The sequence below is a fragment of the Xiphophorus maculatus genome, chromosome 24 (assembly GCF_002775205.1).
Source record: "Xiphophorus maculatus strain JP 163 A chromosome 24, X_maculatus-5.0-male, whole genome shotgun sequence".
NCBI lineage: Eukaryota > Metazoa > Chordata > Actinopteri > Cyprinodontiformes > Poeciliidae > Xiphophorus > Xiphophorus maculatus.
In genome coordinates, this window is record NC_036466.1 from 9,683,217 (window position 1) to 9,699,101 (window position 15,885).

A 15,885-nucleotide genomic window follows, 5' to 3' on the forward strand; every position below is an offset into this window, starting at 1 on the left:
TTGCACCACACATATTGACACTTAAGTCAGGTTATTAAACCTTTTTTTTCCCTCAGTGTGTGGTCAAAGACATAACAGTTTCCGTGTCTCTGCTTGGCAGCTTTATTTGGTTTTGCTGAGAAAAAGAACTAAATGAGCCGAACTACTGTTTAAACCCGTCCGTTCGGATTTGGGTAAACAGAGACACCTAGAGGACAAGTGGCGCTACTGCACCAGCATACAGTCAATCCGGCAAACGGAGCCACCTAGTGGACAGAGGATGTTCCTACAGCATCCCACTGTTTTCACTCGAGAGTGAAAATGAAACTGAACGGCTTCTTTAGTTGTGAGTGGTTATAGCAACGCAAAGCGTGGCTGGAGAAAAGGCGGTAAGAGCGGGCTGCGATGTTTTCTGGGCTCCATGGCTACAGTCATGGCGGACAGCGGCAGGACGGTGGTCGTATCCGGTGTGCCCGCGGTGCTGGAGTTCAGCAGAATGGTCGACAAGTTGACCATCCACTTTCAGAGCCGCAGGATAAGTCACGGAGGGGACGTGGAAGTCGTGAAATACCCCACTAACATGGTCGGAGTAGCCTTCGTGACTTTCGACCAAGCTGAAGGTAAAGTAGTTGCTGTTCGTGGGGGGAAATTTTTACATGCACGCTGAGGGGGCGATTCTTAGAAGACTAGTTCTGTATTTTAATTATGACGTTGACCGCCTTCCCTCTGAAGTTCACACTTTCACCCCGGAACTGTTGAAAGTATAAAATAAAAGGCCCCTCGTCTTCCTCAGGCGTCGAACGTCATTATTGCCGCCATCTTCAAAAACTGCTCTGTTGTGATACTGAGGCTTTAGCAGCTGCAGGATATTCTTCAGTATTAGGAAAGTGAAGAATGGGTTGTACAAACAGTTGGGGGGTTTATTTAGAGAGTGTTCCCCTGCCCAGAGCGGCAGTATGTGGGTGCTTTCTCTGAGTGGTATATCCTGAAAAAGCAAATATAAAACCCTTATTCTGTTTGTAGGAACGTTTAAAAATGCCTTAGGCTTGGATGGGCATGAAAAATGCGATATATTACCTAGACAGATGTGATCTAGACTAATGCTTTGCTACTCTGGGCTTGTTGTCCTGCATGTTTTAGGTGCTGCACTAACCTGACTTAAATAAATGTTGTTTCTGCATCACTTCATGTGCTGAGGAGGTAGTGCAAACATCTGATTCAGGAGTGCTGGAGCAAGGTAACATCTAAAAGGGAAGGAATAAGGTTGAAAACTTCTAGCCAAAGTATAATTCAGTTTATTTAGATGGTGCCAATTCACAACAAGTCACTTAACCTGAAAAAAGGTCAATTCAATCCAGAATACAGATATTCCAATTGAACCTAGTTATCAAGCAATGGAGTCAAATCCAGTTTATTATTCATAATGGTACACTCCTCAACAAACATGTAATAACAGTGGAGAGAAAAACTCCCCTTTAGCAGGAAGAAATCTCCAGCAGGACCAGTTTGAGCATCCATCTGCCACAACCAACTGGGGATTTGAGAACACGGAGTATTCACACACATAAAGAATCAGGAGTACTTTCTTTGTTATAGAAAAGTAAGTCAGTGGTAGGGGTAGCTCCTTTAGTATCCAAGAGAGGAAAAAAGAAAACTTACAGCTATTGGGGTTTGGTGGAGCCAGAATTCATGAAGCATCATGTATTTTTGGAGACTTTAACATTTGGTTAAAACTCTCGGCAGATGCAAAGCGGGTGGTGAGAAAGGAGCAGCACATCATGATGGATGAGGAGTTTACTCAAGGCTACGCTCTCACTGTGTTTCCCTTCAGCACTGATGTGTGCATGGTTTGGTTTTACTTTGCATAAATTTTAAAATAAAAACCTATTTTATGTTTTATCCTCAGCACACGAGATTCTGATTCTGACGTGTTTTTCTGCCGCAGGTGTTTCTGTACGTGGCCGGCGCTACGGTGGACCTCTCAGTTTTCGGCAGAGATCAGGCCTCTCTGATCAAAAGTCTGCAATCAACTCACAGATCAATCCGCTTCCAAGCATCGCTCCAGCAGAGGAAGGCCTCCATAGAGGGTCCCGCCTCTGCCGTCTGTGCCCTGAAAGAGGACCTCATCCGCAGGGCCAGCCATCTCAGACCCTCATCCCAAACCGCAGTTGGCAAACCCAGAGCTAGCTCTCCTCATCCTAGACTAGTATCCGAGAATAACCCAACAAGCTGCAGAAGCACAGAAGCTAGTAGGGAAGCAGCAAACTCCAGCAGCTTATCAAAGTCACCTCACAGCACCGGAGAAGCAAGAGAAGTCCAAAGCCTGATCTCCAAAGCAGAAACTCCAAAAGCTTCCTTGAGGCAGAAAGTCTTTAATGAGAGTTTGGCTGGAGGGAGCTTCAGACAAGCGGTTGGGGAGGAAATAAGTACACGACTCGTCTCCTCATCAGGGCTCGCATGGTTCCCTATGGAGGAGACATTCACTAAACAACAAAGAGATTATAGGAGTCCACAACAACCCGGCAAGTCGGACAAAATCCCTGCCATCCAGAGCGGAGCTAATTATTGGAAGGATCCCAGCAGCCCGATGTGGAACAGTAAGTTCCCTCAGAATGACCTGAGAAAAGGTTCAACTCCCTCAACAAGCAACGCAGGGGCTTCTGAAGCCATTTTGGTTGACTTACACACATTCAGGTACATAGAAAAAATTTGCAAGACAGAGTTAGACAGGTGCTTGAAGGACGTTGACATGACTACCAAGGAAGTAGAAGGAACTGGAGTTATGCAAATATCGCTGAGTGAGAAGCAACCCTCTGGGGCCTCATCAAGAACCCTCAAAGACGCTGTGGGAAACCTGGAGAATATGATCGGCTTTTGGCAGTCTCAACTGAGAGTTCACGTGATCTTGTACAACAAAGCAAAGTTTTTTGACAAGCAGAAACTGATTGAGATCTGCAACCATGTGAACTCCTGGTATAGTAACGTTCTGTATGTGTTGGAGAATTCCTGCATTAAAGTAATCGGCCCTTTAGCAAGCATCCTCCTGTTCAGTAAGGAGCTGAAGGACAGAATGGATAAATACACTCCTGTGAAGCCTATTATAGGCAAAAGCAGGAGATAAAATCACATAGGAAACCACAAGGGGGAGCTGTTGGGCCTGACAAAACCTTTTCTTGCACTGAAATTAACACGTACATTTCTGCTTTTACAACAAATGTGCCCAAACAAAAAAAAGACTTTTGTTTTATTTAATTTTAGTTTTATGTAATCTGTTTTGCATAAATCATTGCTCTATTACAGAAGACAAACTTCTCATTAAAACCTAAAAGGTGACAGGTGACAACCTGCCTGATGTAATCACATCATTACAACTTCTTTCAATAAACTCATGTAGTATTTTGATTGGCCTGTCGCCATCAATAAAACACTGACATCTGCGGTTGTAATGTGATTAATTAAGAAATACATCGGGGTATGTAATCATCACTGGACAGCAGGGGGCACTGTAACACACCACCACCCACATGGTGAACGACCCCCTTCTCTGTGGGTGCCACGGCTCAACCCAACCAAGCATTTTTTTTGGAAGCTGAGTTTTGGCAAGCAGGGTGCCGATTGGAAGACAAATGATGTCAGATGGATGTCCTATCATGCCCCCATCTCTGCTTACACACACAGAGCACCGCAGCCCATCTGATGAGAGGGGACGCTCAGCAAAGCGATGTCGTGTTGAGGCTGCTTTCATTATTTCAGGGTGCTATTATTCAGATGGGTCCGCTCGGCAGCGGGGATAATTGATTCATTATGTTAAAATAAGCCACGCCGCCGTAATGAACACACACAAACACGATCCCCCCAGACAGACTCACTCTGACCGGTTACCATAGGAACTCGAGAGGGGAGGCTGCAGATCTGCGTCGTTAAGGGATGCTCTTGAACACAATGGAGGCATCCATGAGGGCGGCAGAGTTACATCTCCAGGAGAAGAACCCTTCATCAAAGAGTTGAGCTGTCTCTCAGCTCCCAAACGTCTCTGGCGTCCCTTTGGAAGCACGGCTTGAACTATTTTTTTATTATCTGGTGGAGTAATAAAGAGGGTCAACAAGGAGGAAGCATTCGCCTCAAATGTCCTGACACTTGCTTTTTTCCCCCTCTCTCCTCATTATGCACAGTGTAATTATCCTGCACCATTCTTGAATGTATTTAGGATGCATGACTTTCATGATGGAGGTCAAAAACATCATCAGGCCCCCAAAAAAGGGAGGCACGAGTGATTCTCAAGGATGCTTTCACCAAGGCTGTGTTCTCCTGGGGATCAAACCTATAATTGGACTGGAGACACATTCCTGAACCCTTGCACCTCTGGGTCTATCGCTGTCTGACTTTTCCCATTAGGAAGTTGGTCAGCCAAAGGAAATACATGCAAAGTGGGTATAAATTAGATTTTTAGATTTGTGTGGGGGGTACTAGAGGGCTTATCAGATCATTTTAGAGCATCAAACACATTTTAAAATCAGACAAAGACAACCAGAGTAAATACAATAAGCAGTTTTTACATTATAATTTTACTTATTAATGGAAAACAACCATATTTATCAACTTGGTGAAGAAATTTAAATCATTGAGTCTTACATTGCTGCTGAATTTGTAGCCTAATAGTCATTCATTGTTCTTTGAGTAGGCCACTCCAAACCTTTAGTTGGTGGTGCATTACCAATCTCGGAGACATTCTCCATCAGGATTGTTTATTAGAGAGCAGAAATCCTGTAAACATCCAGATTGTGAAGCAGCAAAGCTGACCTAAACCGTCACACAACCAACAGTTAGTATGATTATCACTTATTTTGTAAGTCTATTGGTTTTACACCCACTAAGAAGTTCAGGTTTTGTCTAATCCTTCCACAGATTATATCCCAAAGGACTTGTGGACCATCAAGATGCTTTTACTAACTGTAATGTGGTTTGTTGTGTTTATTTTGGTTTTTGTGTGGTTCTTTGAGTTTCTTTTGCCAACTTCCTGCTGGCATGAATGATTCTATGGTTCTGGGACTAATCAGGTCAGGACAATGCTTGAAATAAAATTCATCTTTTGTGTTTCAATTAATTAATGATTTAAGAAGGAGGTGGTTGGTTTGGGTAACTTTCACAACCTTTATATTATAAAAGCAGAATATAAAGAGGAAAAGAAAATACAGTCAAACTACAGCAGTGACAAACAGCCTCAAGGACACAATGGTGTCTTAGCCATTCATGACCCGATTGGTACCTTTACCATCTGACTAGTGTTGTGTTCAGGCACATACATCTTAGAGGTCAGAGGTGAGACAGGGTAGCAGTAACCCTCTGCATCCTTCCTTCCCCACAGTGACGAATGAGACTGCCGGTGATGGATAACCTTCTGCCAGCAGTGTGTGCATGCACATTGCAGCCACAAATTAAGTCTTAATGACTCTCTTTACAGATCATCACCCTGTCGGGGGCAGGAAAGTAGAGAAAGATATGAGTTGTAACCTCCCACATTCAGCTCTGCTCTGCGTAAATGTTTCCTTGGGTATTAGGGAGTTTTGATGGAAGACCACACCTGGTGAAATTGAGGGCAACAGAGCAAGAAAATGGTTTTTGTGTGATAGAAAGGGTGAATGGTATTTAATTTGTCACGATATATGACCCAAGAAGCACACAATGTTATTGAAGCCTTTTAAACAAACCTCTACTGATAGTTCTTGAGTTTTCATTTGAAGGGACATATATTTATTTATTTATTTATTTATTTATTTATTTTAAATAATACTGTGTAAATTCAATATTTTGATTGTAAAAAATGGATAATGTTCTTACAGAGGATAAGTAAAATGCTTTAAAAAGCTCAGATATGTAGCCTGTTGTGTTTATTTACATACACGACTTATAACCAGAAAACAGAGCAAAAAAAAAATCTGTTTGGATAAAAATTGAGTGATCAGGTCAGGTCAATACAAACTACCTTTTCCAAAGAAAATGTCAAATTAGGGCCAAATATGTAAAATATTCAAGCGGAATACTCCTTGACATGCTATTGGCTGCTGGTGCTTTGAAAGTAGCCAATCCAGGAGCACCATTTATTGTCCTATCTGGTGATTGGCTGAACCGACAAGAGTGGAGGAGACGGCTAGCTTCTGTGGCAATGCTAACGTAGTTTCTACTGTCCGTATTAATGGAAATGTATGTACTGTATATTGGTATTTAAACAATTGAAATAGGCAGTTATACGTATTTTAGAGGAGTTGTCAAGTATTCAATGATTTTGGTTATTTATGGGCACTAAACCCATTGAAAACCAGAGGTCCACTGCAGTAAGGCAACAGAAGGGCTAAGAACTAAACTTAGTCATGTGGGAATTGAATAATTTTGATTTTGGAGTCGTCACTAAAAGTGTAATTTTGTGTTTACTTTTGAAATACCACCTTTTATATTGGTTGTAGCTCTCGAACTAGCATTCCCAAGCTAACATTCCCAAACTACCATGTATTAATGCTAAGCTAATCATGTCTTTTACTGTAATGTCAATTGTTGCTGTCTGACAGACATATTTTGGAAACAACAGAAATTTCCCCTCTACTTTAAACTTTATGGATATATGGTTTGCAACAGGAGAAAGCCAGAAAATGAACATGAACAAAAAAGATAAATGCCTGAACTTCAAGGAGAGAATTGACACAATGCAGGTAAGTCTGATTATGCACAAGAGCAAAACAGTCTGGCATCTGCCTCAGGGAATCTGCTCATCTTTCAGCTCCTCCTGATTGGGCCTGATGAGCTGCAGCTGCGGGAACACACCTGTCCGCCACACCCTGCAGTGAGAGAAGGTTAGGAGAAACACACACACATCAATCTGCACATAGCTCTGCGAATACAACAGTAGCCACATATTTGAACAATTAGCAACAGTCGCTAAACAAAAACTAAACTAAAAGATACAAAGATTGCAAACATGTGGATGTTATTGTCTTCTTTCGTCACAATTACAATGTTTTGAGTTAGTGTTTCATTTGTGAATACTTAAATAAACATACAATGTGGAATTATATGTTCTTATTTCATGCATAAATTGACCCCCAATAACTGTATTTTAGTCTTAAACTTGTGAGTACTAGTTTTCCGTTTCAGACTCCAGTTCTGGTTTGAATCTGCTCTCAGAAGTGTAAAATCCCAGATTTTTCTGATGTTAAATATTCAACTTTTCTTCCTTTAGTGTGACATTTATCCTGGACTTTTTAACTCCTAAGATTATATCTTAAACTTTGTGGCAACTTGCTTCAGTCACCTGGGTTTCTTTGCTAATTACTGCTTCTTGTAATTGGTCCACCCACCTTTGCGTGTGATGCCTTTATGGTTTTGAATGTTTGTCACAAACAAAAAAGTTCTGTGTTGCACTGAAGCAAAATTATTGCTCGTGATCTCCTCTGCATTCCTTCCTGGCATCTGAACTCCCCCATCTGCTCAGCCTCGCTCAGCCATTCCAGGAAGCTTCAGCATAATTACAAGTCTCTCTTCTGACCATTTCGAGACGCTTACAGTTAGTGGGGTGTGAAGAAGATGCATGATTGCTTGTTAAACTTTGACACTGCGGACTGCAGTGCTCAACACTGAAACAACATGAGAAATACTCAATTTAGAGCAATAATTTTACACTCACTTCAGGACAGGACACTAGAAACTCACACTGGCAAGTTGTTAGTTGGTATTTAAAAAAGACATAAAATGATGAAAAGTAACTCCCTTCAGGAACTAATGACTGTGAAGCACTTTAAAGCATACAAGTATAAATATTCAGTTTCCCCTTGGGGATCAATACAGTAAATTATATTCTAATATTTCAGTTACAATGGTAACACATGTGCAGTGAAGAAGTTACTAAATCACCAAAATTTGAAGCCAGCTTGACCTCAAAATGACTCCAACTGAAGAGCAAAGTTGTTTCACTTCAGTTTGTCTTGATATGTTTCAGAATATTTTGTGCTGCTCTGTGGGAAAGCTTCTCATCTCCCAGCTCTATTTGCTGATAAAATATAGGAAATGTCCCAGAGAGGCGCATTTTCCAGGTGGGACTGCAGGGCATGCTATGATTTGTGGGTAGTTAGATTGTTGAAGGCACTCTGCCTTATTTTAAAGGGTACATGGATGTGTCCAGGAGGTCCAAAACAGTCCCCAAATAGATCAGATAATTCAGATTTATGTGAAAGCACCTGTGTGATTTAATGGCTGTGACATTTTTAAAATTGAAGCCACCACAGGACTGGCACCAGTGGCTCCATCTTGTATTATGTCTATCACTCATGCTGCGCTGAGCATTATAGGCCCTGGGGACGATGATAAAAAATGTGACATTATGAAGGGTCACAGCTTGTAATTGTGATGGTGAATCAAATTATAATCCATTAAAAGACGAATTAAGCCCAAAAGAACAGAAAGAAGAGAGGTGTTTCCATTAGTAACAGCAGAAATAAGCATCCAGGAAAACTCTTTTTATAATTAAAAGATTTACATAACTATCCAACGAGGAGATTACATAAATGGATCCCTGTATAATTCATTAGTGTGAATTCCTCAGCTTCTTCCGTCTGCACAGTCTTATCTAACATTTTCAGGTTAGAAGAGGTCAATTTGTAAAGGAAGACGGGACAGATGTAGGAGAGAAACAGATAAGCTAACAGAAAGGATGTGACTATAGTGCATCAACGGCCCACTGAGCCAAGGGAGGAGAAGCATGTTTGGATATGGGCATGAATGAAGCTTTGTCAAATCAAAATCTACCTCAGAAAGACATTCAAAGAGGTCCATTCATCTATATGTATACTTTATCTTTGCAGTATTTTAGGGGGGCTAGTAATATAACGATAAAACTACTATAAACGTCTAAATGTATAGATATGCATTTCCTATTTGTTTCAACCTTTAATCATTAGCTGGATTGTAGCCTTTTGTAGTAGTGTGCATCTTTGGTCTTGGTTTTTTGGTGACTTCCTGGATGAGTTTTGGTTGCACTCTTACAGTGATTTTAGTTTATCTGAAACTTCTAGGAAGGTTCACATCTGTTTCATGTTTGTGTTTGTTGTCTCCTCCATTTTTGGATTATATCTCCCACTGTGCTTTGGAGTCCTAAAGTCTTAAAAGAGATCGACAGATGTCAGTGACTTTCTTTCTCCTCTGTTTGTGGATTTCTGTAAATTCAGGCATTTTTGAGATCTTTTAACATTCTTCAAGAAGTCAGACAATTTCTATTTATTAAATGATTTCAAATTTGACAGACGATGATGAGTGAAATTGACTAGAAAGCTTCGTAATTAATCACATTCATTTTGAAGCATGTTAAAATTAGTTTGATTTGAATCATTCTTTTTTGCTGTTAGACTCTTTGTCACACCTTTAGTCCCAAACTGCCAAATGCATCTTCCACCTATATTTACCAATATGCAGGAGTTAAAAAGTACCTTCATATCTTACTTACATCAGCTGAAAAATGCTGCAAGTAAGCTGTATTTTTAAAGAAAAACAGTACTTTTCCCCCCTAGTTATGATGCAACAAGATATCAATGTTATGGTATGCATGCAGACTTAGCAGAAATATCTGCATCCCCACACAGTGTTAAGATGTAAAACATGTTTTTTGTGTATTCATGTGTAAAAATGTAGTTACTTTTGCCCATCTCTGCAGAAAATCAAAACATCTTGCCATTCATTCAAAAACTACTTAGACAAAATGTCTCCTCATCTCAAAACCATTAGAAACCCCAAACCCCCCAGAGGCAGACCGCATTCATGCTACCTAACCTTAAACAGAGAGAGAGCACACTGATTTGATTAGGCCTACTCCAGTTTTAAAGTCTCCTGGAAATGTCAGCAAAATCATCAAAGCGTCCGTATGCTTTATAAAGCCAACATCAAAGGCATTCCCTGCATACTGCGTCCTCCATATTATTGGCTCACGGCTAAAACGTCTACATCTGCACAGCATTATTAGTTTTATGGGGTTGTTGTAAGTGGAGACAGACTGAAAACAGTAGAGACAAGTGACATTTCCCCCTCGCAGCTCCACCCGCAGCCCACCAACTCTGCTGCATTTGCAAATATACATTGGCTGTTCTCTATATGATATCACACCCTTCTTGTTTGTTTACTCTCCTGCCCTCATCTTAAATCACATGTTTGGTTTTCTCCCCTTTGTTTACTCAAAAAGGCCTACATTTTTCCTATTCTTACTTGCGTAACTTTTGGAAATTCTTCCAAATTTACAATTTGGCTCTATTGTGTTTATTTATGGCATAAAATTCCCCAAAATTCATTAAAGTCTGAAGGTGCAATGGTGGAGAAGTTAAAAAATCTCTTACCTTTCAGTATTTCACCACTGTTTCCCACAATAATAAGAAATAAAACACTTATTCAAGTAATGGTAGATTGCATTTTGGGGGTGATTTATTTCCCAGATGTTGCAGAAATACAAAAGACTCAAACCCCCCATGCAGCTGGAAACCACTGGACTTAGAAAAACCGTGAACGTTGAGGTTTATCAGTGCGTTCCTAAATGCCACATTATGCCATCAATCGTCCTAGACCAAAAATGGGTCGCCTAACAAAATAATGACCTGAAGCACTCTAGCAGAACAGCCGCAGAATGGAGGTGGAAAAAAGACGATTCACATCCGTCACTGACCGGCTGAGAGTGCGGACCTGAATGCGGCGTTGAAATGCCGCGCCTGCAGCAGAAAACAGCCACTTCCTGCCTGATGCTTCTCCAGCCTTGCTCTGCTGGCCGAGTTCTGCAGACAAAGCAAAGAAAAGCCAACAAATGTTCCCTGAAGCAGATTATAGCGCAGTTTAAAGTTATTTCAAACATAATACGCTACATAATGATGCAAACATTGAACTATTAGCTTATAAAACAATTTTTAAATGAAAGTAGCGGTATTATGACACTCTCGCGCTACTTTCCAGCTACATCATCGTTCTAATCAGTGTACCAGAGTGAGTGCACTGTTATAATTTACAAACCAAACTGCCTATCATATTGATCTCATCTGGCGCATCCTCATTAAAACAATGTGATGCTATGCAGCGCTGTGTCCTCATGTCTAACCTTGGTTTCATGTCTTGACTACACCTCCACCCACCTGCTTCGTTCACAGCAGGCTGCGCCGTCCTCAGGGTGCCTCAGCAGATCAAAGAAACGTTGGCCTGGAGAAAACCTCTAAATCCCACCAACAACATCCCTCTGCCTCAAAGTAAAACCACAACACATCCTTTTTTCCAACAACTAGGAAGCCCCACAAGGGCTTTGCTGCTATGTGTAGCAAATCACAACCGTAGCTGCTTATTCTCTTCTTTAAAATTAATTTGGAGAGTTTCCATATTCATAGAGACACTCACTCTCACAGATGTTGACTAAATAACACCTCCCTTTACAGCCGTCCTCCTCCTCAGCCACCATATCGCCCTTATTTGGACATCCTCACAATTTGACTGTCCTCACTTGACCCTGATGATGTCTGGTGCTGATTTGAGGAAACAGAAAAGCAGAAAAGCTCCAGATTTTCCAGCGTGTCACCACAGTAATAAAGGAAAGGAGCGACTCTGAGATATAAGAAGCTTTGCATTGAGTAGTTTGAACATTATGACAGCCCTGACCCATCTATGGACTCCAAACCTTCACCAGAGCTTTAAAGGTCTGTTTAGATACCTGACTCCAAGTTTAAGGGTTGTTGAAGTTGATAGGATCTCTATGGACCCAACAGATGCTTATATGACTGTAGTGGCTTACTGAAACACCATACTTCTTGTGATCGTTGAAGTTTATTTGATTATTTTCACAGCTAAAAGAGGTCGCTTCCGTCAAGTATTAACACTTTTACTGAACTGCAAGGTGAAATTAATAAAAATGGTTTATCATCGAACTGCCTCTGTAGACTTATCTTCAGATAGATTATTCATTTGGTCTGATTGATCAAGTTTGGGTGTTTATGTACCAATTGTTGGACCTTTTGAAATCAAACATGTCTTAGCATTGGCTCCCAGACCTGTAGGTGGCACACTTGTCTTTGGCTGCAGACGTACGCTTATTTTTGACTCCATACACCTTTGATTCGTTATCCAAAGTAGAATAACGGATTGCTTGACCGTCAGTTAAGGAAGCAGCCTAACCGAGAGAGATCCCGAGTGTCATTTGCAGCTGCTTGTATTTTTGAACCTATATGTGGTTTGAAATTATGGACATTTAACAGGATTGACTGAACAACAATAACCCAAAATCCCTTTGAACTCTGTGGAGGTTGAGCTGTATTGTTGGCTGTATCAAGACTATTTTTTGCTTGAAAAATTCCCACCTTTAATTTGTACATAATTGTACACCTACAGAAGAAAAATGGATCATGTGACAGTCAGTCCGCCAAACATGTAATCACTAAGCTGCACTCAGCATTGTAGCAGCCACATAATAATAGAAGTCCTACTTATACCAACATTGCTGAAGAGACAGAGAGTTCACTCTTCCTTGTAAGTAAAAGGAATTTCTAATCATGCAGTAACATAATAAAGTCCTAATTCAACGTTAAAGAAGCATTATGTTTGTAGAGGTAAGCTTATAAGGAAAGATTAGGAATTTCTCAAGTAGGTTTAATTTCCATGTGGTATAAATTGAGATTATGTGGAAGGTATTGTAGAAAGCTTGGGTTAAGTAGATAAAGTCTGTCTAGAGCAGAGCCTTGAATAGTAACATATTATTGTGTTTCCGGCTGTCATCTGCCACTTACATACAGGTCTGCTACATATGGGCCAGAGAGATGGCCTGGTTGTTCGCTATATATAGCTGGAAGTCATTTTTGGAGCGCTAGACTAGTTTCTTTTCAGATGTTTTCTTCTCTAAATGTGTCACTTCTTTATTACATTAATACTCTTTAACCTTATTACCACAGCCAGTGTGATTAGTTCACCTAGAGCTGATTTTACCCATGTATAATATTTGTTTCTTTCACGCAGATTCAAACTGAACTTCTTTGCATAATCGATATTAATATTCTTTCTTGGACAAGAAGTAATTGTCTTTGTTCGTAATGTAATTTGAAGTGAAACTCCCTCAAGGAAATTGGACACACACGACCACGGTTATGCATTTAGTAATAAAATTAACAGCGTCGCGTGATTAACAGCTGAGGACGTTCAATAGAGATGCCTCAGGGCACATCATGTCATCTTACAGCCGAGTAAAATCCCATCCAAACCTCACAGACATGTCAACATTGCCATCTCTCAATGGTAATTAACATTTAATGCCTTTTAATGAGACTGATATTGATGCTGCATCTTTTCATTTAGCATTTGAGATCTGGAGGCAAATATCCGTCTCTGCCCCACATACAGAGTCTCTCATTTCTCATTACAGGGATAAGTAGCTTGACAGCGTCAGTGGCTGTTTGCTAGCTGTCACATTCCTCTCCGCCTCACACACCCTAACTTATGCAGGTTCAGCTCTGAATGGCTCTGTCACACGATCCAAGTCATGGGAAAAGCTGTGGTGGGTCTTGCGCAATTAAAAAAAAAGCCACATCCTCGCGCAGCAGTCACACATTTCCGAGAATCACAAGGAAGGAAGAAACCACTGGTTCGGTTTGCAGACAAGGTGGCAGCAATCTGCAGTTAAGAGGTTCATTTTGACAGAAATCTGGGGGTAAAATGATTAGCGACCTACTGTATATCTGCCGGCACAAATAAACTAAAGTCTACAAAGGGACAATGTAGTTTGTAGAAGAATATTTTAGTGAAGCTATCTGGTTGTTTATGTTACCACATTGGTTATCAGGGAAATTTACCTAACATATCATGCTAAAGTTTATGTTTCTCTGGATATGAGGCATTGCTGTGATGGCAACATTTTGGTTGAGGGTAGAAACCTGGAGGAGGAAATGATAGGTACAGATGCATCAAGGCATATCCAGTGAGTAGACCGGCCAAGGCTGGGGTTAATCTTGGATCAACTGTTGCAACAAGGGCAATCCTTTGTAAGACAGAAAGTCCAGGAAAGAGAAACGGTGGGACCAAGAAGATATTTATAGAGAGCTCCCTTGACTGTACAAGAAAGATGGTCAGCTTGAACCAGAGGTGACGATGGAGAACCAAAAGGCAAGACCATTCAAGGGCAAACAATAGGACTAGATGTTTTGTATTCTCTCTATCTTTCTCTAGATATTCTTGGATATTATTTTGTATTGCTACTTCACTTAAACCCACTGGATGGAGTGAAACATCATCCTTTACATAACCCCTTTCACAAAATAGTTCTAACATGAAGCAACAAAGACGAGCATCTCTGACTTTCATAAATTACTTATCATGCAGAAATCAAGGCAGATTTGTGGCACCAGAGAAGATGTTGGGTAGAATCTATAGAGCGTTCTGCATAAAGTTTGTGTTTATCTCCTTTTCTAAAAGGTTAAACACATTCATGTCATTACTGAAGTTATGAGTTTGACCCTCATAACTGCAGTGTCCTTTTACCTAAACCTCACCAGCCGGCTGGTTGCACAGACCATCAGTTATTGCTTCAAGCCATGAAGCTCACTAATTCTTATTGCTGTTACGAAGTTGTGACTACCAGAGGCATAAGCTCTTATCTTTTCCACAATATGTTGCTTGAGGTTTGTTACATCATTAGATTTAAAGCTTGATCATCTCCTTGTAACCATCCAATCGATAGTGTAAAGTGTTGTGTACTGGGCCAGATTGTTTCTGCTAGAAAACAAAACGTAGCTGCATAGAGGAAGCTTTTATAACTAACATAGTGTGTAGTAATTGGTCTATGAAGTAGCAGCAAATTCCCTAGACTAGGTCAGTATGGAACAAAAAGCACATCAGTGCTCTAATGTGGAGTCAAAAGTAAGCTAATTTTCCTCCAGAGGGCTACAAGCTAGCTAAGATATTGACTGGAAAGTGTGTGTGTGTGTGTGTGGGTGTGTATTTAAATAAGAATGGTTGTAGTCAACAAAGTTATTTATTTCAGTTGAATGATCTGATAAACTCAAATATTCATTCGTTGTGTCATGCATCTGACAGACACAATTATTTTCCCGTCAAGTGCTTTATGCTAATGAACACATCATTTCATGCACCATTAATGCTCAGACTTGAACACAAAAACACACACAGAATCCAAACTTCCCTGAAGGAACAGGTCATTCCTGGAATGATTCATCCTCCACACTGTAACAAACACACACACACATGATCTGAACACATTCACTGCCTCATTACATCAGCGTGTGTATTCATGCCTGATCAGACATAATGACTGAAGGGAGACACTCGACAGATTTCCTGTACTCTCTGTGTGGATGTGTGTGTGAGACTTGCCCTGGCTGCCCTTCACCACACTCAGAAGAGGATATTAAGCTAATTGCTTATTAAAAGAAGATGTCATGTGTTAGTAAGGGGAGGATAGGTAGTCAAAGCTTGTTAGGATTAGGAAGTTCCAGTCTGTTACCACAGAAATCCCAGAAAGAAGCAATGACTCTTTTATTTTGTTTTTATACGTTTTCGAACTTTATCTGGAGAACTGGAAAGTCCAGTTAGCCATTCTACCTGTATGATGAAACATTTTGACTCCAGTGCTTCATACTTTTTTTTATGTGATGTAACATTTGGTGATAGCAGATGACTCACAGCCTTTTGACCCAAATGTGAATTCCTGTGAAAGATTCAACTTTAGAAGTATAATAGAAGAACTGAAGCAAGAACACCAGAAACAGCTAATAAATTAGCTTCATGAAAACGTGCCAATTTTGGAAAAAACTAATGTTTTTCAATTAAAAAGTCATGTGATGAACACCTGGATATTAGTACTTGTAGAAAAGAGTAGGAAGACAACAGGAAGTGGTTGGAGGA

The 15,885-nt window shown here is 40.5% G+C and overlaps 1 protein-coding gene across 1 annotated transcript; it reads left to right on the top strand.

Moving 5' to 3' along the window:
* The first annotated feature begins 81 nt into the window (after positions 1 to 81).
* Positions 82 to 5,714, top strand: LOC111607549. The gene is made up of 3 exons (XM_023329232.1): positions 82 to 599; positions 1,723 to 1,817; positions 1,925 to 5,714. Exons 1-3 carry the CDS (start codon positions 401 to 403, stop codon positions 3,098 to 3,100), a joined length of 1,470 nt encoding a protein of 489 aa, XP_023185000.1. The 5' UTR covers positions 82 to 400; the 3' UTR covers positions 3,101 to 5,714.
* Positions 5,715 to 15,885: the final 10,171 nt, after the last annotated feature.

Coding starts and splice junctions, on each gene's coding strand:
- LOC111607549 (XM_023329232.1), top strand. CDS start 401: ATGGCTACAGTCATGGCGGACAGCGGCAGGACGGTGGTCGTATCCGGT. Junction 600..1,722: donor GACTTTCGACCAAGCTGAAG/GTAAAGTAGTTG, acceptor AACTCTCGGCAG/ATGCAAAGCGGGTGGTGAGA. Junction 1,818..1,924: donor TGTTTCCCTTCAGCACTGAT/GTGTGCATGGTT, acceptor TTTCTGCCGCAG/GTGTTTCTGTACGTGGCCGG.